Raw genomic sequence first — 25,241 nt, forward strand, 5'->3', positions numbered from 1 at the left:
GATTGTGCCACTGAACTTCAGCCTGGGCGACAGAGCGAGACTCCGCCTCAAAAAAAAAAAAAAAAAAAAAAAAAAAAAAACCACAATCTGTCAAACTGTTTAAAACACAGTTTATCAAAAAAGTAGTTACCCTTGTTGGGTACTGGTTGGAATTGGGCAGAAAGGGGGCTTGTTGGGGTACTGTTCTGTTTCTTGATCTGTTAACCTGATTACATAAAGGTTCTTGGTTTGTAAAAATTTATTAAGTGGTTCACTGATGATTTGTGTACTTTTTTTAATATGTGAATACTGCAGTAAGGTTTTTTATTGCACTGTTTTCAGTTTGTTGAACAGAAAAAGGGAGACTCTTTTTGTTGTTGTTTGATCTCTCGACCTCATAATGGCAATGTGGGCAAGAACACTTCCCTAATCAATACCTGTGGGTGCCTTGGTTACATTCCACCGGAAACAAAAACAGATAGAGGCTCTCCATAAAAAATATCTTTGAAGACCTGTGAAACTTTAATAGTGCCTTTTATTCCATATAGGACAGCACAATTACCTATGTGCTGGAAGGAATGATTGCATCATCGATAAAATTCGAAGAAAAAACTGCCCAGCATGCCGCTATCGAAAATGTCTTCAGGCTGGAATGAACCTGGAAGGTAATGTAAATATCTGAAAGCAATCGTTTGTCTCTGTAGCTTATAAAAATTTATCATTTTACTTTTGAAGATACAAGTAAGCAGATGTAATAATGTAGTCAGTTCAGTATATATATGCTTGACTAGCATAATGTTACTGCCCAATAAAAATGGGAACTTTTTTCATGAGTGTGTCATATTCTGTTCATCCACTAGTTCTTACACACACTGAATTCAGTACAGCCAGACTATATACGAAGAAAGGAAATTATGTAATAATGAAACTTATACAACATGCAGCAACTTTATTATTCTTACTCCTTTTTTCAACCTCAAAACTGTTCCCTAAGGTTGGGAATGTTTCTGTTTCATACATATTTACATGTCCATTTTTCTGTTTGCCTTTTAAAAGCACACCTTTTACTTGGAGATCTATGTTTTATTACAGATCTTCAAAGGGGGTGTGGGGGAAAAAAACCTCAAGGAAGAACTGGATGGGTTTTGTTTTGGTTTTCAAGTAAAGAAGAAACCTGGGCCGGGCGCAGTGGCTCACACCTGTAATCCCAGCACTTTGGGAGACCAAGGCAGGCAGATCATGAGGTCAAGAGATCGAGACCATCCTGGCTAACATGGTGAAACCTTGTCTCTACTAAAAATACAAAAATTAGCTGGGCATGGTGGCATGCACCTGCAATCCCAGCTACTCAGGAGGCTGAGGCAGGAGAATTGCTTGAACCCGGGAGGCAGAGGTTGCAGTGAGCCGAGATCATGTCATTGCACTCCAGCTTGGCGACAGAGCAAGACTGTGTCCCAGGGGGAGGAAAAAAAAGAAACCTGAAACTAGTTATAAGTTAGAGTTTCATATCCCTGTTTATATAACAAGTTGTATAATTAACACTGATCTCAGCATTAAAAAATTTTCCTCTGAAAAAAGTTTGGAATTCTGCTGTGGTTGAAATTGCAAGTTCTGTGAAGGTAGTGTGATCTAGTAACACATATGCTTAGTATTTATTGTGAGATTAGCACTTTTATTCAACAAATACGCACCAGCGAGGCAGTAACTAGATATAAAATGAGTAAAATGGTGCCTGTATTCAAGCAGTTTACTGGCTAGTTAGGTTGCAGAATCAGTCACAAAATAGCATGGCACACCATAGAGAGCATAAGGCCACAGGAACAAGAGGAAGGTCACCTAGTTCCTTGGAAGTCGAGGAAGAAGTAACATTGAATTTTAAATCTACCAGCTGAGTAGGAATTAGATAGATGAAAAATAAGGGCAGAGACATGATCAGATTTATATTTTACAAAGACTGATCTTACATGGAGAGACCAATTAAATGAATATGGCAGTCCTCCAGATAAGAGATGGCAGGCAGTACTGAGAGAGAATGGAAACCATGTGGTTCTTTTTATGATTATGATGATTATTGTTATTTTAGAGACAGAGTCTAACTCTTGTCACCCAGGCTGGAGTGCAGTGGCATGAACATGGCTCACTGCAGCCTTGAACTCCTAAGACTCAAGCCATCTTCCCACCCCATAGGGTTACAGATGTACACTACCACACCCAGCTGATTATTTTTTTAATTTTTTTTTTTAGTTTTTTGTAGAGACAAAGGAGTCTTGCTATGTTGCCCAGGCTGGTGTCTAACTCCTGGCCTTAAGTGATCCTCCCAATGTGGCCTCCCAAAGTGCTGGGATTACAGGTGTGAGCCACTGCAACTGACCTATGTGGTTCTTTTGATAGGAGAGACTAATTGTTGGTGCTATCTAGCACACACTGTGTATGTACATCTTGGTAAACAGAAAATAGATTTATGGGTATGACTATGAAGAGTCTAATTCCCCAAACCACACACACAACTCTATCTAGGTTTGCCCAGGCTATTTAAACTTAACTGCAGAGTGTCAGCATGTTAAACATTGATTTACATAAAATGATAACTGCCCACTTTCTTGTAAATGTTATAAAAACTGCAGAGATTAACTAAAAAATGCACACAGAAGTTTGCTTTCAGTTCCCCAAGGGTAGTTTATTTTTGTTATAAATACAGTATTCCCCACTTTTTTAGATACCAGATCTCTGTCCAGATTTTACCAGTTTCATCTTGCTGCTTTCTAATCTCCTATGTATGTAATATACTTTGACCATTTAAATATGTATTAAGACACTTGAGTTTTTAGTGACCTTTGGGTTATTTTCTCTGGTCCCAATTTTCTCTAATATTCATTTTTTCATTTTAGCTATTTTATATTTAGAAATAGATTTTGAATGAAGCTCAAAGGACAAACCCAAATAAAATTTTGTAGTACCTCTAATATATTGTGGTTGCTTACCCAGTAACATTTTTAGATGCTTTTCTGAATACATGTGAAGTTTAAGGTCTTTGGAGCTTTAAGCATATAATGTTTTTCTGGGCAATTTCTCCCTATCCAAACTACAAGGAACTTCTTTCATCAAAACAAAAAAGATACATCAACTACAAAGTAATGATTTTGATGGACTAGGCTATGAAATTTGTCTGTTTTTTCCTCCCTCTTACAGTTTAATAGCAATTGCAGTGCCCTTTGCCCTCACTGCACTAGAAGACGACCCAAGGCAATGACTGACATCTGATTTTTCTATTAATTATGCCATCACTGTCATTTCCAGTTGAATCTTTTGTTGGACATCAGAAATTTTTCTTACATGAATAAAATTTAAGCATACAATTTTGGCTGCAGTTTCTCAAAATATTGTATTAAAAATAACCAATTATATGCTCTTATAAATTGTCAGTATAACATATCCAGTTAGTGTAGAAATTGGCATTTGTTAAAAACTACTACATGTTAGTCTTTGACACACATTCTTCTACTTTTTGGACCCTCATATTATTAAAAACACCTTTGAGTAGGGCCATGATTTACTTTATATCCATTTTTATACTACGTAGTAGAAGAAAATTCTAGCCTGTTATTTCATACTATGATATGTATTGTGTGGCACATATCATATAGTTGATCCAGTTCTACTTGTAGATGAATTGAAAGAACGGCTTAAAAAAGTTCTTAGGGTTTGTGTGTGTGGTTTTACTGTAAAAGTATCATTTTTGTATTAAACTAACCCCAGTATACATAAAATCTGTATTTGGCCTGGCATGTATGTTTGCCAGGAATCTTTGGCAGACCCTAATACTTACAATATAGATGAGCCATGTGTTTCACACCTTTTTTTTTTTTTTTTTTTACAACCTTCAGAAATATTCTCTTGTTCATCAGAGTGCTTCCCCTAAGCCAAGAAGTTTCGATGATAGCCCCAGAGTAACTTTGCCCAAGTCTCTTCATAAATGTAACTTAGGACTGCAAGTGGTGTATTTTTATACTCTTGCCCCATACCAAGTAAATCTCAAGATTTATTTTAAGGGAGTGGCCTTCACTGCTTCAAGTGTCTAGCATTTAAGAACGGATAAGATTTTTAATGGTGATCCTAATTTTTTTTTAACTTGCTTGTTTTCTCTTGTAACTAAGTGTTTTTATTCATTTCATTTTGAGGTATATTGTAATCAATCCAAAGTATGGCTTTGTTTTTAGTATAAACAGTCAAATGAAACTTACAGTCTTAGGGCATTATCAGATTTATTAACAAATATTATTTAACTAATTTTTTTAAGTTAATAAACCCAATCTGGTAGTTTCTCTCTTATTTTCAACTTATATTTTAGATTCTGGGGGTACATGTACAGGTTTGTTACTAAGATACATTGTATGATGCTGGTATTTGGAGTACGATTGAACTTTTCATCCAGGAAGTAAGCACAGTACCTAACAGGTGCTTTTTAACATGTGCCTCCCTTCCTCTATCCCCTCTCTTTTATTTCCCAGTGTCTGTGCCCATCTTTATGTCTAGGTGTACTCCATGTTTAGCTCCCATTTATAAATGAGAACCCAGTATTTGGTTTTCTGCATTAGTTCATGTAGGATACTGGCCGCCTGCTACATCCATGTTGCTGCAAAGAACATGATTTCATTCTTTTTGTGTCTATATAGTATTCCATAGCATATAAATACCACATTTTCTTTATCCAGTGCACTGCTGATGGGCACCTGGGTTGGTTCCATGTCTTTGCTATTGCAAACCGTGCTGCAGTGAACATATGGGTACATGTGTCTTTTTGATAGAATGAATTATTTCTCTTTGGGGGTATGCCCAGCAATAGGATTGCTAGGTTGAATGGTAGTTAAACTCTTAATTCTTTGAAAAATCTCCAAACTTCTTTCCACAGTGGTGTCATTGTGGTTTTGACTTGCAGTTCTCTGATGATTAACAATCAGCATTTTTTCATATGTTTGTTGGCCACATGTATGTTTTTTGTTTTTTGTTTTTTTTTTTTTTGAGAAGTGTCTGCTCATGTCCTTTGCCCATTTTTAATGGAGTTGTTTTTGCTTGTTAATTTAAGTTCCATATAAACTCTGGATATTAGGGCTTTGTCAGATGCATAGTTAGCAAATATTTTCTCCCATTCTGTAGATTGTCTGTGATAGTTTCTCTTGCTTTGCAGAAACTCTTTAGTTTAATTAGGTCCCATTGTCAATTTTTGTTTTTGTTGCAGTTGCTTTTGGGGATTAGTCATAAATTCTTTCCCAAGGCCAATGTCAAGAAGGTTATTTCCTAGGTTTTCTTCTAGGATTTTCATAGTTTGAGGTCTTACATTTACATCTTTAATCCACCTTACTAATTTTTGTATGGCAATAGGTAGAGGTCCAGTTTCATTCTTCTGCACATGGATAGCCAGTTATCCCAGCACCATTAATGTAATAGGGAGTCGTTTTCCTATGGCTTATTTTTATCAACTTTGTGTAGATTAGATGGCTGTAGGTTTGTGTCTTTATTTCTGGACTCTATTCTGTACCATTGTGTGTGTTTTTTGTACTGGTACCATGCTGTTTTGGTTACTGTAGCCTGTAGTATAGTTTGATTTGGGGTAATGTGATGTTGCCAGCTTCGTTCTTTTTGCTTAGGATTGCTTTGGCCATTTGGGGCATTTTTTGGTTCCATATGAATTTTAGAATGCTTTTTGCTAGTTCTGTAAAAAATGACATTGTAGTTTGATAGGAATAGTACTGAATCTATAAATTGCTTTGGGTAGTATGACCATTTTAACTATACTGATTCTACCAGTCCATGAGCATGGAATGTTATTCCATTTGTTTGTGTCATCTCTGATTTCTTTCAGCAGTGTTTTGTAGTTCTCCTTGTAAAAATCTTAAACTAACTTAGATGCATTCCTATTTTACTCTTTTTTGACTGTTATAAATGGGATTGCATTCTTGATTTGGCTCTCAGCTTGAATATTACTGGTGTATAGAAATGCTACTGATTTTTGTACATTGATTTTAAATCCTGAACCTTTACCAAAGTTGTTTATCAGCTCCAGGAGCCTTTTGGCAGAGTCTTCAGGGTTTTCTAGGTATAGAATAGTAAGTGAAAAGAGATCGTTTGATTACTTCTTTTCCTATTTGGAAGACTTTAATTTCTTTCTCTTACCTGATTGTTCTGACTAGGATTTCCAGTACTATGTTAAATTGGAACGGTGACATTGGGCATCCTTGTCTTACTGCATTAAGGGGAATGCTTCCAGCTTTTGCCCATTTGGTATGATGTTGGCTGTAGGTTTGTCATAGAGGGCTCTTTCTTATTTTGAGGTATGTTCCTTTGATACCTAGTTTGGTGAAGGTTTTTATCATGAAGAGATGTTGGATTTTATCGCAACTTCTTCTGCATCTATTGAGATGATCTTTTTTTTGTTTGTTTATGTGGTGAATCACATTTATTGATTTGCGTATGTTGAACAAGCCTTGCATCCCAGAAATAAAGCCTACTTGATTGTGGTGAGTTAACTTTTTGATGTGCAGCTGGATTCAGTTTGCTAGTGTTTTGTTGAGGATTTTTATATCTGTGTTCATCAGGGATATTGGCCTGTAGTGGTGTTGTTGTTGTTGTTGTGTCTCTACCAGGTTTTGGTATTAGAATGATGTTTCCCTTGTAGAATAAGTTAGGGATGAGGCCCTCTTTCTCGATTGCTTTTTTAGAATAGTTTTAGTAGGATTAGTAACAGCTCTTTGTACATCTGGTAGAATCTGGCTGTGAATCCATCTGGTCAAGGGCTTTTTTCAGTTGGTGGGTTTTTTATTACTGATTCAATTTCAGAACCTGTTATTGGTCTGTTCAGAATTTCAATTTCTTCCTGGTTCAATCTAGGGAGGTTGTGTGTTTCCATTTCCACATATATACTTACTCCAAATAATGGCTTTATATATATGGGGATTAGCTGAAAACAAAAATGATACTTTCATAGTAAACTCCACCCCCGCCCCGACACACACGCATAAACCCTAAGATTTTTTAAAGCCTTTGTTCCAATTTATCCATTTCCTCTAGATTTTCTACTTTGTGTGCATAGCAGTGCTTGTAATGGTGTGAAGATCTTTTTTATTTCTGTGGAATCTCTTGTAATGTCATCTTTGACATTTCTTATTGTGTTTATTTGGGTCTTCACTCTTTTTTTCTTTGTTAATCTAGCTAGTGGTCTATCAGTCTTGTTTATCCTTTCAAGTAACCAACTTTTATAAACTAGGTTTTAAGCTAAGTAAGATTTCTCTACTTTTATTAAGGAGGAAGTAGCATTACCACAAACTCATGAACACTTCTGTGGAGCTCCTATATTGACTGCTAATCTTCTATATGCTCCAGTGGGTCAGGAGTTTATATAAAGTAAAGTTGCATTAACTAAGTTGCTTTAACATAGTGATTGCTTAACTAAATGATTCAGTTCAGTTAACTCCTTCTTGAAGATATTTTGAAAAATTAATTAGTATTATTTCTTGCTCCAGTCAGTACAGCACAATTGAGTTCACTTGTACCTTCTGAGCTGTATTCAAAAACATCAGTTTTCTCATTTAGGACTATATATAAGTAGTGAGAAATTAATTACAAACTGAGTCATAGAAAATGTTTTCGTTTAATCCAGCTTGTTACTCTTTCTTCCTTGTTCTAATGTGGAGTAATGCATTCTAAACCATTTAAAGTTATGACTAATTGAGGTTTTAACAGTACTGTTTCAGTGTATTGATTTGGCACATGTGTGTTCTCTTTTACATTGTCAACAGCACATTTTATGATTTGGATCAAGATTTCACTGGGATACTTCTGGTTGTTTAAAGAGTTTCTTTATGTATTGGTGTCCTTCCTTTTTAAACTTTTATCACTCCTCTATTAAGTTGCGATACCCAATTTAAAATATTCTAAAAACATGTTCTCCTGCAAGTTGAGGTAATGATAGTTGTTATATGGTAATTACTATAATATATGCCAGGAACTGTTCTAAGCATTTTACATATTTAATTCTCACAGCAACCCTGTGAGGTAGGGACTAATATTATCCTCATTTTACAGAAGGGGAAATGAAGAGTCAGGGAGTTAACTTGCACAGATATCCAGCTACAACATGGCAGAACCAGGACTTAAATCCAAATATGCTGATTTCAGGTTTCTGCTCTTTAGTCCTGTATCATACCAGGCCTCCAAGAGAGCATGGTAAACTAATTAGAATAGTTCTATCATGATTCTGTTTCTGTTCTGAAATATTAACTAAAAATTTTTGAATTTCTCAGTACCCCATTTATTATAGAACACAGTAAGAATGGAACTATTCTAACATTGGACATTGAGATATCGTTCCCACCACCATATCTGTCCTCCACAGACTATATGGTGTGTCATTTTAAGGAGAGAGGATCTAAAAATGATTTTTAAAGGTGATTTACATTTACTCTTCCCTTTGCAAAATGGTTTGTATCCCTAATAATTTGAACAGGTACATTTCTTCTTTGATATAAATTACATTTCTTGCCTTTCCTTGGAGTTCTGAGTACTTTCCCTCTGAGAGAACAATGTAATTCTTATTTAGTCACTAAAACAAAAATAACTTCAGGAGTATGAATAAATCTACTAAAAAGTCTACAGGATCCATGTTGTAGTTTGATTAGATGGTTCCATACCAAGTCAAGGTAAAAGATAATTAATTTATATATAATAGGAAAATGGATGCTTTAGGTTTATAGAGTAATCAATATAAATCTTCCTTATAAAAGGGAAATTTCCCACTTATAATTTATGTGAAGTAAAGTTTTTCATTTCATCTTCCCATATGTTTTTAGTCCCAAGCAGTATTTATGTTAGTACCTATGTAAAGGTGAAAAGCGAATTTCTCTACTGGTACTACTAATACTATTTTTAGCATGTAATCTGCTATCATCTTCCTATCTTGATAAGTGGCTTTGAACAAGTGTAAATAGTGTAATTCTCTTCATTGTATATACTACCATGATTTAGATTAATCTTAAACCACAGTTTGTAATCCGTTATTCCAAGCTTAGATTTTTTTTCAGTTTATAGTAAGAGTAATTTGCCTTACATAACCAATGAAATTGTTGCATTTAGAGTGAAAGTGAGACAAACAAATAATTTATAGAAGAATTTACAAAAGTGATTTACTCCGATTGTTTTAACATACCGTTATAATACTTTGTATAAGGAATAACTATAATGAAGTTTCTGGCCTATTTGTAGGCAAAATTAATTGAGAATAGGTTCCTCTGGATCCTTTGCTTTCAGAAAAAAAAAGTTTTTTTTCTCCTCTTCCATGTCACTTTATCATAATTGCTAAACAAAATATTTCTCCCATCTTAATAGTTTTAGAAAGTAAAAATACTTCTTGAATAAACTATGTAGCGCAGACCTTCCCATTACAGTTCATTTCTATGTATTTTTCAAAATATCCACAGCTCGAAAAACAAAGAAAAAAATAAAAGGAATTCAGCAGGCCACTACAGGAGTCTCACAAGAAACCTCTGAAAATCCTGCTAACAAAACAATAGTTCCTGCAACGTTACCACAACTCACCCCTACCCTGGTGTCACTGTTGGAGGTTATTGAACCTGAAGTGTTATATGCAGGATATGATAGCTCTGTTCCAGACTCAACTTGGAGGATCATGACCACGCTCAACATGTTAGGAGGGCGGCAAGTGATTGCAGCAGTGAAATGGGCAAAAGCGATACCAGGTAAGATGCAAAAGATAAAAGAGCAACTATATAAACCTTTGTGTTTTCTTCAGCAAAAACATTTTGGCTTTTATATCATCCTGAACCCGTGGCTTATCTTCTTTCTCTTACTAGTTCTGGGGACTATGAAGGGGAGAGTCAGGTGAATACAGGTGATAGGGAGTTTATAATAAAACATTTACATTACTCCCTGCTTTTCAAATCATTATGCACAGGATGGTAATTTCACATAGGATGATTTAATATCAGAACTCGAGTTACAAGACTCACTCAAAACTCCTTTGACACTGAAGTTTGGGGAAAGAAAATGTTTTTAGTTAATTCCGTTTGTTTTCCTTCATTGTGCCACTTTTAAAAATTAGGTTGTTTGTAAGATTGGTAAACATCAAGTATGTTGACTCAAAATTTGTACTAAAGTAGAATGATTTTAACCCTTCACTAAATGAAATACTACACATTGATTGTAATTTTAAAGACAATTTTAAATAAAAGTTTCCCTATTGGAATTTGGTGTGGAACAGCAGAGGTCAGTGTTAGTGTCAGCTCTGACTTTAAAGACAGAGGGAATTGACAAGCCTGTGTTCACGCAAATAGTGAGGGACAGAACAAGAAAGTAACCTGACCTCCTGTCATCCTTGTTTTAGTAAGGGGGGAAGAGGTGTGAATAGCAGGGCAAATGTTTTACTTACTGATTAATACCTCAAGCCAAGATTCTTTTCTCTTTTTTAAAATCGATACATAATAGTTGTACATATTTACTGTACATATGTATATTTAGGGGGTACATGTAATAATTTGATAAAAGGACACAACGTGTAAGGATCAAATCAGAGTAACTGGGATATGCATCACCTCAAACATTTGTTTGGGGAACATTCCAAATCTTCTCTTTTAGCTATTTTGAAATATACAGTAAATTATTGTTAACTATAGTCATCTTATTGTGCTACTGAACACTAAAACTTATTTCTATTAACTATTTTTGCACCCATCAACAAATCCCCCTTCATCCCCATCACACTGGTAATCGCCAAGCCAAGAATTTTGGCTTAAATTTTACTATTTAGTTCATGTTTACTTAAGCAGACAAAGGTGACAAAACTGGCTACTTTTTTTTTTCCACATTGAAAGCTATTAGAAAGCACAGAGGGAGCTGGGTGTGATGGCTCACGCCTGTAATCCCAGCACTTTGGGAGGCCCAGGTGGGTGGATCACTTGAGGTCAGGAGTTCAAGACCAGCCTGGCCAGCATAGCAAAACCCTATCCCTCTACTAAAAATATAAAAATTGGCCAGGCATGGTGGTATGCACCTGTATTCCCGACTACCTGGGAGGCTGGCACTGAAAATCATTTAAACCCAGGAAGCAGAGGTTGCAGTGAGCCAAGATGGCGCCATTGCACTCCAGCCTGGGCGACAGAGCGAGACTCTGTCTCAAAAAAAAGAAAAAAGAAAAAAAGCACAGAGGGTTTGAGTCTTGAAGTGTCAGATGACAGAGGAAAACTGTGTCTACCTAGTATTTAATTTCCATTTTCTGTTAGGGGTCCCCTTGTTTTGACAGGGCTAATTGATCTCATTGCTCTTTGGCAATTCCCACAGAGATGATGATCTTAGAAAATTGCCTCATACCTTTATTTCTCTTAATTCAGGTTTCAGGAACTTACACCTGGATGACCAAATGACCCTACTGCAATACTCCTGGATGTTTCTTATGGCATTTGCCCTGGGGTGGAGATCATATAGACAATCAAGTGCAAACCTGCTGTGTTTTGCTCCTGATCTGATTATTAATGAGTAAGTTGTATGTGAATCATTTTCCCTGTATTCATAGGGTATTTTTAACCAGCTGATGTTTTCCTGATTGACTGCTATTGTGATAATTCAGGACTGAAACAATCCTACTAGGTATCTAGGATGTAGGCAAACTGGAAATAGAGTTATGAGTGCTTGGGGCAGGACAAGTGTAATGTAGAGCAAATGTACATACGGCATTATTACTGTCCCAGGACATGTTTAAGGATATTTAACAGATCTCTGAGATTAGTAAAGTCTGTCGCAAGCAACAAGGAATCTTACTGTGCTATTATTTACATAAGGCTATTCCAGAAAGAGAAAGGAGCATGATAAAACTCGTGTGGATTCAGTGGGGACAATTGTAGATGAGGATATCTAGGCTGATGGGGTGGGACATATGGACCCAGACACAAGAGGTGTCTGTTTGCATGGCAGGTGTCTATGGTTTAAATATGGGAACAAGTTTGTTTTGTTTAACTGAGAGAAGACCAAGCCTTGAAGATTTTATAAATCAGCTATTCTCTTATCCTCTAGGCTTATTCCTGTATCTGTGAAATATGTCAGGTGTCCATTTCCCCTTACCTCATTGCAGTTGTTTCCTCACTCGTTTTCTCCCTCCAGTGTGATGTACATCATTAACATTAAGGATATTTAATAGCATCTCTGACAAGGTAGAAAGTGAGAAGAGCTAGGATGTGACTTCCGTGCTGTGTATCTGGTGATGCGAACACCAAGAGTCTAAGAGTCTAACAGCAACAGACTTTGCTAACCTCAGAGATGCTGTTAAATATCCTTAATGTTCAGCAAACATGAACGTTGGCCAATGTTTGCTTCCTCTAGCACAGTATGACTGCACCACCTATCTCCCCAGCACACAGACTGTCTTTAGTATCTTCCCACTGACCCTCCAATCCATACTCTGCATGATTTCAGGCTTCCCACAATCTGACCTCACTTCCTCTCCCATTGTTGTCCTTCACACACTCTTCGTTCCCATCCATTCTTTCAAGCATACTCTTAGACTCTTGGTGTTCACATCACCAGATACACAGCAGAGAAGTCACATTCTAGCTCTTCTCACTTTCCACCTTATATTACTACTTTTCATACCCCTAGCTTATTGCTATTAGTACAGTATAAACAGGGAGTTCACACACACATACCCCGGCCTAAGAAGAATAAAAAATGAAGGAGATTTGTGTTTGTATAGAAAACGGAAGACACCTTGACTTTTATTGCCAAAAAGAGGACTGTTCAAACTATTGAATCACAATGTAACAAGATTAGGTAGTTGGATCCAATTTTAAATTAACTGGTAAATATATTTAGTCTCTGGGGAAACTGAAGACATTACTCATCAGAATCCTACCATGCCGTTTAAAAAATACCATGTTGGCAGTATTTATTTTTTAGTCACTTTCTAATATGTAATTTGAAGGCATTTAAGTGGAATTAAAAGCATAAACAGATTTATATGAAACACCAACTTATCCTTCTGGTTTACAAAACCTAATTTAGGGTTTTTACTATTAAAGCATTCAGATTTAGCTTTAAGCAGTCACAGCATAATCTAATCATGCCACATACATTCCTTATGTAAAGTGGGATTTATAAACTTTTTTCCTCAACAGATTTATATTAGTTTCATTTTCATTAAGGGATATGTACTTCCCATTCTTGTGTTCTCATGCTGCTGCATACAAGATGGGCAGTCCTTCACCTTTTTCTTTTCTTTCTTTTTTTTTTTGAGACGAGATTCACTCTGTCACCCAGGCCCAAGTGCAGTGGTGTGATCTGGCAACCTCCACCTCCTGGGTTCAAGTGATTCTCTGCCTCGGCCTCCCAAATAGCTGGGATTACAGGTGCACTCCACCACACTCGGCTAATTTTTTGCATTTTTGTAGAGACGGGGTTTTGCCATATTGGCCAGGCTGGTCTTGAACTCCTGACCTCAAGTGATCCTCCCACTTTGGCATCCCAAAGTGCTGGGATTACATGTGTGAGCCGCCGCACCCAGCCCTCCACCCTTTCTTAGCCCACTATGTTTCCATACTGCTCTGGTGTCTGTGACAGGCAGATTTTGCATATCAGAAAGTAAGCATTCAAGTTCTGACCCTCTATAGAGCTGTAAAACCGTCACTCATGGTTGCCCTTAGGTCAGAACGTTGTGGAAAAAAAATTTTTGTTGTTGTTTTTACAGTCAACAAGAATGAGTTTTTACTTATTCTACTACACTACAATTTTATTGAAATTTTCAGTTATATGAATGTAACCATGTACAAGAAACTAAAGGAAAAAAGGTGCCTCCCAAAAAAGGAGTGTTTTACCTACTATTAAGGACTGGGGAGGTGCCTCTTTGGTAAGAGCAGATTTAAAATTTGAAGAGCCTGTGATCACTTTGGCAGCATGTAATTCATGTCTGATTTGTTTTATATAAAAGAATAAGCCACATATTTAGTAGAGAAAAATGATAACCTTTTTATTGTTAAATCCAAGATGACTTTCTGTCAGAAACTTAAAAAAAAAAATCTTGAAGCATTTTAAAAGCTGTGAACTGAGCCCAGTTTCAGGCTTTTGGTGTCATTTCAGAAGTCAGGAAACTTTAGAGATCTATTTGAAAATCATAGGTGTGTAATGACTTCAGAATCATAAGCAAGAATTGGTTTAGTACCTTTAGTTTAAAGAATATTAAGGCATATGCATGTCAGAGGCAGATTTTGAGCATCAGAAGTCTAGAATCAAGTTCTAGGTCTGGCCCTCTACATAACTGTGAACAGTGTCACACATTTTTGTCTTTAGGATGGAATGTTGTGAAAAAATTTACCTTTAAAAATCAAGTGTGTAGGACCTAAAATTGTGTTGTCTAATTGACCATATTCAAGTGATAAACCTTGATTTAAATGAGCAACTGGTAATAAGTTCTATAAGAATTCTAACACTTTAATTAAATAATAATACGTGGCATGCCTGGTAGAAAATAATGTCTCCACTGTTACGTTAGATTATTCATTAGTCTCTTTAAACAGCCAAGATGCAGGAAGAAGTTTAAGGGAAGTTCTCCAAAATTCTGATTTTATAGGGAATTAGCAATAATATTATTGCAATAGTTGTTTTTCATTATAAGTTCATAGTTTTGCAAAACAAAACAGAAATGTACTCTTTTGGGGGAAGTAGCATTATTTCTAACTAATACCCTGCTATTTATCTTTCACAGGCAGAGAATGACTCTACCCTGCATGTACGACCAATGTAAACACATGCTGTATGTTTCCTCTGAGTTACACAGGCTTCAGGTATCTTATGAAGAATATCTCTGTATGAAAACCTTACTGCTTCTCTCTTCAGGTTGGTAGAACACCTTTTCACTTTATGTCAAAAGCATGAAATATGAAAGTCTAGAAACAAAGGTTAATTTGTATACATAGTAGTAATAATTATACCAAGTCTACTATTATTTCCTACTAGTCAGATGATTTTTATGAATGTAAAATACTAGAAAGGCACAGTAAGTGATACCAAGATTAATAAGACAAATAGGTATAGCAGAAACAGAGAGGTATATGAGCCGCATAGGGATCTCTGTTGATAGGAATCTGTGTGGACGTTTTTCTCCTTCCTTCCTCATGGGAAGACATGGAAAAAGAAAGCTGACTACAGTGATTGTGTGTACTATACTGTTACTTGGTTAAAGATTTTAGTTACCTAATGAGTATTAGCATATATAAGAAATTATGGGAGAAAAAGACGCATCCTAGAAAAGGTGTGCTTAATTACTATTGGGAATTGGTTAACATAGCATTGGAACTGGATTGTCAGACAGAGATTCACTATCTAGAAAATGGCAACAAGAGTCTATAAAACAAACTTCTGTGAGATTACTTTTTAGCTAGCAAAGACAAAGATGTCAAAGTGATAAATAAACTACGATACATCCAGATGATGGAATACTATTGAGAACTAAAAAGAAATGAGCTATCAAGCCATGAAAACACATGGAGGAACGTTAAATGCATACTACTAAGTGAAAAAAAGCTAATCTGAAAGGGCTACATACTGTGTGATTCCAACCATATAACATTCCATAAAAGGCAAAACGTGAAGACAGCAAAAAAAAAAAAAAAAAAAAAAAAAAATCAGTGGTTGCCAGGGTTTAGAAGGGAGGGAGGGATAAATGTGCAGAGCACAGAGAATTTTTAGGGCAGTGAAAATACTTTGTATGCTACTATAATGGTGGAAACATGTCATTATGCATTTGTCCAAACCCGAAGAATGTCCACCACTAAGAGTGAACCCTCAACTATGGACTTTGGGTGGTAATGTGTGGGACAGGAGGTATATGAAAAATGTCTGTACCTTCCTCCCAATTTTGCTGTGAACTTAAAACTGCTCTAAAAATGTCTTTTTTAAAAAAAGCTCTATGAACTAGTTGGTATTATAAACCTTAGGCCATTTCCAGTAAAAGTTACATATCAATGTTTATTAAATACTGAGTTAATAGTTGAATACGTCTTTCACATACAAATACGTACATTTGCAGTTTTTAAAAGTCTTAATTCCATTAGTAACTGTGGTTTCATAGTTGCCAAATAACTGTAAGCTATGGATGTTGCACAAGACTATGACTTTAACCATTTCGTATCTATTTAAAGATTTCCAAAGCACACATTTGTCTTAATGCTTTCACACTATTTTTGCTCAACAAAAAGTTATTTTATGTTAATGGATATAAGAAGTATTAATAATATTTCAGTCAAGGCAAGAGAACCTGGTAAAGATCATTGCTAGAGACATGTTTAATGTTACCTGTAGCAGTACACTTGTTAAAGAAGTGATTAAGCAGTTACATAAAATTCTGATCATAACTTTGATTGATACCATGAAGGTATAATTCAGTGCCTAGATACTAACAACCTTATTTGTTTAAAAAAAAAAAAAAGTGGTTTCAGTTGCATACATCCCAGACTAACTGAGCTGTATGATTTTTTTCATTGTAAATAATAAGAAAAAGTAAATTGGCCTAGTACATATCACAAGTTCTTCTTTTTAAAAAATAATAGAAATATAAGGATGGAAATATATACCTTAAGATATAGACTTCTACTATGATAGACTACTGGAATAGGTACTATAACCTCCCACCAAAAATGCTAGACTAAAACAATTAAGAACTAAGTGAAGGCAGGAACCCACAGAGGTAAGTGGAACTCAAGCCAACTTGCTCTTTGAGGGCATTTGTACAACCTGGTTAAAAATTAGTTTAGTAAGTTGGAGTTTTTTTAAGTTTAATTTCAATAAGATTTTTGGGGAACAGGTAGTGTTAGGTTACATGAATAAGTTCTTTAGTGGTGATTTCTGGAATTTTGGTGCACCCATCACCCGAGCAGTATACACTGTACCCAATGTGTAGTCTTTCATCCCTCACTCCCCTCCCCAACCCCAGTCCCCAAAGTCCATTATATCATTCTCATGCCTTTGCATCTTCATAGTTTAGCTCCCACTTATAAGTGAGAATATGCAATATTTGGTTTTCCATTCCTAAGTTACTTCACTTATAATAATGGTTTCCAGTTCCATCCAGGTTGCTGCAAATGCCATTATTTTTTTCCTTTTTGTGGCTGAGTAGTAGTCCATGGTATATATATACCACATTTTCTTTATCCACTCGGTGATTGATGGGCATTTGGGCTGGTTCTGTATATTTAGTAAGTTTAAAAACAAGAGATGGAAATATAAATGCAGTTTAAAAGGCAAGTGGATTGGTCTAAAAACAGATTGGACACATTTGAAGAAACACTTGAAATATATATCTGAAAAAATCAGCCAGAATACAATTGTTTTTAATGATTGTGTATATGTTTGTGTATATAAACCACAAGGGAGATCTGTAGGTACTGAAAATCACAACTGGAAAATGGCAACAAAGCTATAGAAACTGGAAAAACAATGACTTTTCTTAGATCCCTCAGAGAATGGAGGTCATAGGACAAACCACCACCTCAAAATTTAGAACAGACAAATACAGAGAAACAGCTAAGATCAGCTTACTGGGGAAAGACGCCACTGAAGGCAGGAAGACTAGGCAATTTTGATGAATTGCTGGAGGCTGAGCAAGGACTAGTTTCAGAGTTAAAAACTCCCAGGGACCCAGTCTTAGTGGGGGTTTCCTGCAATTTCTTGGGTTTACCCCACAGAATTTCTAACTTCCAGAAACTCCACAAGATTCTTAGGGTGAAGAATTCCCTCCTTTTTCTGATAGAAGTAGGGGGAAGGTAAAAATTGGAAATATGTAGGAGAGTGTTCACAACAAAGGCCTGCACTGTAAGGAAAACTAATTCAACAGACCCTAATGTGACCTGGGGGGAAGGCAAATTGAGGATTCTGGCCCTGTCTTAGCCTTCTTGTCTCATTTCTGAAAATCACAGCCCAGGGTTTCAGACCCACTAAAAACAACTGAGATTTAATCATATAGATTATAAAATACTTCACCTCCCCCTCCCCAACACCTTACCACCATATAAACAGGGCTCCAGGATAAAATAACAGTGGATTACAACTGAGAGAGCTGCAGGACACAAGCTGTTTAAGGAGTTCTTAGGAAACCCAAAGACAACCGAAGAAAAAGTAAATAAAAACAAGGAAACTAGAGGAAACTGAAGCCTCTAGTACCTACAACTACAGCAAACATTAAATACAGCCTACCTCCTAGCCAGATTAGCATGAAACCTCACACTAAAAGTCAAATTACTTCAGTTTTGATATATCGTGTCCAGCTTTCAACAAAAAACCATAAGGCATGCTAAAATGCAAGAAAAAACCCACAGTCTGAAGAGACAAAACAAGCGTCAGAAGCAGTCCTCAGATATGACACAATATTTCAGTTATCAGATAGGGAATTTACAATACCTATGATTAGTAGGTTAAAGGCTCCAGTGGAAAAAGTAGACAACATGCAAGAAGTGATGTATGCAGAGAGATGGAAACTCTAAAAATAAATTGTGAGGAATGCTGTAAGGAAATGCAGAATGATGTTGATGGGCTCATCAGTAGACTGAGCACAGCCAAGCAAAGAGTCACTGAGCTTGAAGATAGGTCAAAGGAAACTCCCCCAAACTCAAATGCAATATGCTGAATCGAAAACAGTTATAAACATGGTAGACATTAATCCAGCTATATCAGTAATTACTGTAAATTTGAATGTTCTAAGTGCACCAATCACCTATTTTTTAACTAGGAGGTGAAAATAAAGTTTGCCACCAGATGGTCACTAAAAAATTATTAGAGGGTATACTTAGGCTAAAGAAAAATAATCCTGGCCAGGAGTGGTGGCTCTCACCTGTAATCCCAACACTTTGGGAGGCTGAGGCAGGCGGATCACAGGGTCAAGAGATCAAGACCATCCTGGCTGACGTGGTAAAACCCCATCTCAACTAAAAATACAAAAATTAGCTGGGGATGGTAGTGTATGCCTGTAGTCCCAGCTACTCAGTAGGCTGAGGCAGGAGAATCGCTTGAACCTGGGACATGGAGGTTGCAGAGAGCCAAGATCGCGCCACTGCACTCCAGCCTGGTGACAGAGCGAGACTCCATCTCAGAAAAAGATAAATAAAAGTAATCCCATCTTTAAGAAGGACTGAAGAATAAGGAAAGTGGTAAATAATGTAGATACATTTAAACTGACGTTTGCTGTGTATATAAAATAACAGTAACAATTTGCTTGAGGGTTAAAAAACTTAGAACTAAAGTATGTTTAAGTTTCAAGGATGACAACTAGAAATAAGGTATGCAGGGTATGCAAAGTACCAAACCATCAGGGGAAGAGAATACCTAAGAAAAACAATTCAAAAGAATGAAAGATGTGAGAGGAGGGAGAAAAATGCATAACAAGGGCATGAAAACAGGAAGTAACAGATAAGGTACAGTAGTACAGCTAAATTCAAACACAGCAATACTTTCATTAAATGTAGAGATGGGGCCAGGTGCAGTGGCTCACACCTGTAATCCCAGCACTTTGGGAGGCTGAGGTGGGCAGATCACTTGAGGTGAGGAGTTCGAGACCAGCCTGACCAACATGGCGAAACCCCGACTCTACTAAAAATATAAAAAGTTAGCCAGGTATGGTGGTGCATGCCTGTTATCCCAGCTACTCGGGAGGCTGAGGCAAAAGAATCATTTGAACCTGGGAGGCGGAGGTTGCAGTAAGCCAAGATCGTGCCACTGCTCTCCAGCCTGGGTGAGAGAGGAACACTGTCTCAAAAATAAAATAAATGTAGAGATGGACTGAATGCTCCAAGCTAATCTGACAGGATTTTAGAAATAATCCAAATTTATGCTATTTAAAAGGGCTATATCTGAATAAAGATACTGAAAGGCTGAAATAAAAGGATCAACTTTGCATAGTATAACATGGCAGACTTTTTCTGTAAAGGGCCAGATGGTAAATGTTAGCTTTGCACAGTCTCTGTCACAGCTACTAAACTCTGCCCTTGTGGCAGGAACATAGTCATTGACAATACTCAAACAGCACAGGTGTGGCTGTGTTCCAATAAAACTTTATTTACAAATACAGGCTGCAAGTAGGTTTTGGCCCATAGGCCAAAGTTTGCTGGCCCCTATACTGACCAAAAGAAAACTGAAGGAGCTACGTTATTACCAAACAAAATAGATGTTAAGGCAAAATACTTATTAAAGCATTTGTTCACCAGGAAAAATAATTCTAAATATATAGTTTCAAATTACATAATACAAAAATTCATAGAACAAGAATACTTAGATAAATCTTGTAAAAATAGTGAGATTTTACTATACCTTTCTCACAAATTAATCAAGCAGACAAAAAAATAAGGATATGGATGTACATTTGATCTCTATTGGGTCAGTACTGAAGTGTGAGACCATTGGGACATATGTTGAGTGTGTGTTTAAATTTATTTTTAAAACTGCCAAATTTTTCCACAATTGTTAACATTTACCAGAAATGTATGAGACTTAAGATATGCTCTGTATCCTCCTCAGTACTTGGTACTGTCAGCCTCTTTCATCATAGGTATACTGATGATTAAAGATACTAAGCATCTTTTCACGGGCTTATTGGCCACCTATATTTCTTATTTGGTATAATCTTTTGCCCATTTTTTAACTGAATTATTTATCTTCTTATTGGGTTTTAAGAATTATTCAAATATTCTCAATATAGCCCTTTGTTAAATATATGTTTTGCATATGTTTTCTTTCAGTAAGTGGATTACATTTACAATTTTCTTAACAGAAAATGTAGAGATGAGCAAAAGTATGTAATTCTGAAGAAAGCTTCATGTCTTTGTGTATTAAGAAAGTTTTGCTTAATCCAGGGTTAAAAAGATTTTCTACTATTTGTTTTCTTGTAGAAATTCTGTAGTTTCAGCTCACATGCTTAAGTATATGATGCAAGGTAAGGGACAAGGTTCATTTTTTCCCCAAAATCCGTATCTGGTTGCTCCAGAACTTGACTCTTTTCCCTATTGAGTTACTTGGCAATTTTATAGAAAATCAGTTGTTTGTGTATGTGTGGGTCTACTTTTAGACTCTTGTCTTACCCAATGATCTGTATGCCTATATTCATATTGATAACATCCTGTCTTGATTACTATTGCATTACAGTAAATCTTAAAATTGGGTAATATGAATTCTCCCAATCTGTTGTTCTTTTCCAAACTGTTGTTTTGGATATTCTAGTTTCCTTGCATTTCCACTTTTTTTTTGGGATATTCTAGGATATTCTAGCTTCCTTGCATTTCCACCTTTTTGTTTTGTTTTTTTGAGATGGCCCAGGCTCCTGTTGCCCAGGCTGGAGTGCAGTGGCGTGATCTTGGCTCATTGCAGCCTCCCCAGTAGCTGGGATTGCAGGCACCCACCACCATGCCTGGTTGATTTTCGTATTTTTAGTAGAGATGGGGTTTCGCCACGTTGGCCAGGCTAGTCTCAAACCCTGACCTCAGGTGATCCACCCACCTCGGCCTCCCAAAGTGCTGGAATTACAAGCATGAGCCACTGCGCCTGGTCTTCCACATATTTTTTAATTAGCTTGACAATTTCTACCAAAAAAAAAAGTATTTTGGGGCTGGGTGTAGTGGTTGCTGGGTGTGGTGGTTCATGCCTGTAATCCCACCACTTTGAGAGGCCAAGACAGGCAGATCGCTTAAGCCCAAGAGTTTGAGACCAGTCTGGGCAAAATGGCGAAACCCTGTCACTACAGAAAATACAAAAAATTAGCCAGGCATGGAAGCTTGTGCCTGTAGTCCCAGCTACCCAGGAGGCTGAGGTGGGAGGTCAAGGCTGCAGTGAGCCATGATCATGCCAGTGCACTCTAGCCTGGGCAACAGAGTGAGACTCTGTCTCAAAAACATAGTCTGATGGAATTTTTATTAGGATAGCCTTGAATCTATAGATCCATTTGAAAATAACATCATAAATTTCCAGTTTCCAGCAGGGCGCTATGGCTCACACCTGTAATCCCAGCACTTTGGGATGCCGAGGTGGGCAGATCATCAGGTCAGGAGTTCGAGACCAGCCTGACCAACATGGTGAAACCCTGTCTCTACTAAAAATACAAAAAAAATAGCCAGGCGTGGTGGCACAAGCCTGTAGTCCCAGCTACTCAGGAGGCTGAGGCAGGAGAATCGCTTGAACCTGGGAGGCAGAGGTTGCAGTGAGCTGAGATTGTGCCAGCCTGGGCAACAGAGTGAGGTTCCATCTCAAAAAAAAAAAAATTCCATTGTTGAGAGAGAATAGGAATTCCAGCTTTGGAGGAGTGCGGAGACCATCAAATCCTCTTTCCAAAAAAAAATAACTATACTACTAAGCAGAGTATAGTTCCACAAATATTCTTCTGTAAAGAGACTCACAGTACATATTTGTCTTTGCAGGCCATATAGTCCCTGTTGCAATTCCTCAGTTCTACAGTTGTTAACAGGAAAGCAGCTATATACAATATGTGAATGCTTGTGTTGTAATACAAATTTATTTGCAAAATCAGGAAAATGGCTTGAAATGGTTTAAGATCTATTTTTCTGACTAGATCATGGTATATAATCTTTTCCATATCTATTTTGAATTTGGTTTGCTAATATTTTGTTGATCATTTTTATATCTCTCTTTATGAAGGATGTTGATCTACAGCTTTCTTTTCTTGTGATATATTTTTCTGGCTTTGCTACCAGGGTAGTACTAGCCTCTTAAAATGAGTTGGGAAGTATTCTCTGTTTTCTTAAAGAGTTTATAGAGTATTGATCTTATTTATTCTTTAAATATTTGATACATGTCACCAGTGAAGCCATCTGGGTCTGGTGTTTTCTTTCAGGGAAAATTTTTAATTATTAATTAGATTTGCTTACTTGTTATATAGATCTATTCAGAATTTCTATTTTTCCTTGACTTTGTTTTGTAATTTGTGTGTTTCTATGAAATGAGCCATTTTGTCTGAGTTGTCTAACTTGGGCATAAAGTTGTTTGTAATCTAATCCTTTAAATTTTGTGGGATCCATAGTTTTGTGGGATCCATAGTTTTGTGGGATCCATAGTGGTGTCCCTCCATGATACATTTTGATAATTTGTGCCTGATCATCTTTTTTTCTTGGTCAGTCTACTTAGAAATTTATTTTGTTAGTCTTTACAAAGAACTAATTTTTAGTTTCATTGATTTTGTCCATTGTTTTTTGTTTTCTATGTCATTGATTATTTCTTTTTTTCTGCTTTTTTCATTTAATTTGTTCCTCTTTTTCTAGTTTAAGGTAGAAACTTCCATTATTAGTTGGAGACCTTATTTTCTTATATAGATGTTTAAAGCTAAAAATTTTTTATGTATTTTCATTCATTTTCTAATGTCCTTCATGATTTTTTTTTATTGACCCATGTGTATTGCTTTAATTTTTACATATTTGGGGATTTTCTATCTCTCTTCCTATTCATTTCTAATTTAATTTCATTGAGGTAGGAGATACATTGAATGACTCTAATAAGTTTTCTGATACTTTTTTAGGCAGTTGCATATGGTCTATCCTGAGCGTTCCATGAGTGCTTAAAAAAAAAAACTTACCCTGTGCTCTTGTTAAGTAGGGTTTTATGAACATCACTTAGGTCAAGTGGATTGATAGAGTAGTTCAGGTTTTCTGTATCTTTGCTGATTTTCTGTCTAGTTGTGCTAGATTCCTACTACTTTGTCTACATCCTTGCTAGAGCTTGGTATGGTCTTTTTATTATCGCTATCCTAGAGAGTATGTAGTTGACCCTTGTGACTTGCCATGCATTTAATGACTGCCCATTTTCATAGCAGCATTATTCATAATAGCAGAAAAACTTTTATCATATGCTTTTGTGCCTCAAGATCATATATCTTTCATTTTTAGTCTATTAATACAGTATAATATACTGTTTAATTTTTGAGTAATTGACTAGCCTTTCATTCCTGGGATAAATCCTATTTGGTTATGATATAATATCCTTTTTACATATAGCTGAATTCAGTGTACTAAAATTTTGGTATTTTTGCATCTAAATCCATGAGGGATATATTCTATAGCTTTGGTGTTATGATAATATGGTATTATTTCTTCCTTAAATGTCTGGTAAAACTCAGCAGCGAAGCCATCTTGGTTTGCTTGGAGCCTTTTTTGTAGAAAGGTTTTCAAGTACAAATTCATCAAATGTTTACTGATATTTGTTTATTCTTGAGTGGGCTTTGTTGGTTTACATCTTTGAAGGAATTTAACTGTTTCCTTCAAATGTTGAATTTATTGGTATAAAAGTTATTCATAATATTCTTCTAACAGTATCGCTCGTGTTACTCCCTTTCATTCCGGACATTGGTATTTAATATATTCTTGCTTTTTTTTTTTTTAAATCAGTCTGGCTAAAAGTTTTCAGTTTTACCGATGTTTTCATAGAACCAGCGTGGTCTTGATTTTGTTGTTTATGCATGTTCTTAGTTATGCGTTTCTACTCTTTATCCTTTCCATTTTTCTTGTGTTTAGTTTACCAGTTTAGGGTAGAAGCATATATAATTGAGACCTTTCTTTTCTAATAAAAGCTCTTAATGCTGTAAATTTTCTAAGCACTGTCTTGATTGCATCCCACACATTTTGCTATGCTGTGTTTTCAGTACTAGAGATTTTAAAGTTTTTCTTATGATGCCTTATTTAATCCATAGCTTACTAAATGTCAAATTCCAAACATTTGGGTTTTTCTACAGATATGTTTGTTACTGACTTCTGTTTAAATCTCATTTTTGTCAGAGAGCATTCATTGTATGATGTAATCCTAAGTGTATTCAGTCTTGTTTTATGTTCTAGATTAATGTTCTGTGTATACTTGAAAAGAATGCAGTTCTTGGGTAGACTGTTTCAGAAATGTCAAATTATTGATTCTGAAACAAAGGTTTTTATAATTGTAGATTGTCTGCCAAATATCCCCTTGGAGGCAAACTCTCCCCCTCCCTTTTGAGAATCACTGATCCATTGTCGCCTTTTTGCTGGGACTAATTTAGCCTTGCTTCTGAGATGTGGCCCCTAGGTCTCTACTGAATTCCCTGCATATTTAATTAGATCTTTCTTTCCTCTATGGCCTCAAGGGATTTCACCCTAAGTATGCACGAATTTTTACTTTCTGTACCTCCTTAGTTTCCAGTAGTCTAACCCATAAATTAAAGCTGCTTTAGCCTCCCCAAACTTCAATCTCTTTCTCCTCAATCC

The 25,241-nt window shown here is 36.2% G+C and overlaps 1 protein-coding gene across 2 annotated transcripts in view; it reads left to right on the plus strand.

The window, feature by feature from the left end:
• Positions 1-25,241, plus strand: part of NR3C1 (nuclear receptor subfamily 3, group C, member 1 (glucocorticoid receptor)) — a 154,759-nt gene that overhangs the window by 123,787 nt on the left and 5,731 nt on the right. For both annotated transcript variants that reach the window (XM_011994157.1, XM_011994156.1), the window contains 4 exons: positions 528-644; positions 9,450-9,728; positions 11,376-11,520; positions 14,735-14,865. In XM_011994157.1, the coding sequence (XP_011849547.1) occupies positions 528-644; positions 9,450-9,728; positions 11,376-11,520; positions 14,735-14,865 (672 nt within the window). The remainder of the gene's footprint in view (positions 1-527; positions 645-9,449; positions 9,729-11,375; positions 11,521-14,734; positions 14,866-25,241) is intronic.

Source organism: Mandrillus leucophaeus, unplaced genomic scaffold (assembly GCF_000951045.1).
Source record: "Mandrillus leucophaeus isolate KB7577 unplaced genomic scaffold, Mleu.le_1.0 Scaffold443, whole genome shotgun sequence".
In the NCBI taxonomy this organism is placed as follows: Eukaryota; Metazoa; Chordata; class Mammalia; order Primates; family Cercopithecidae; genus Mandrillus; species Mandrillus leucophaeus.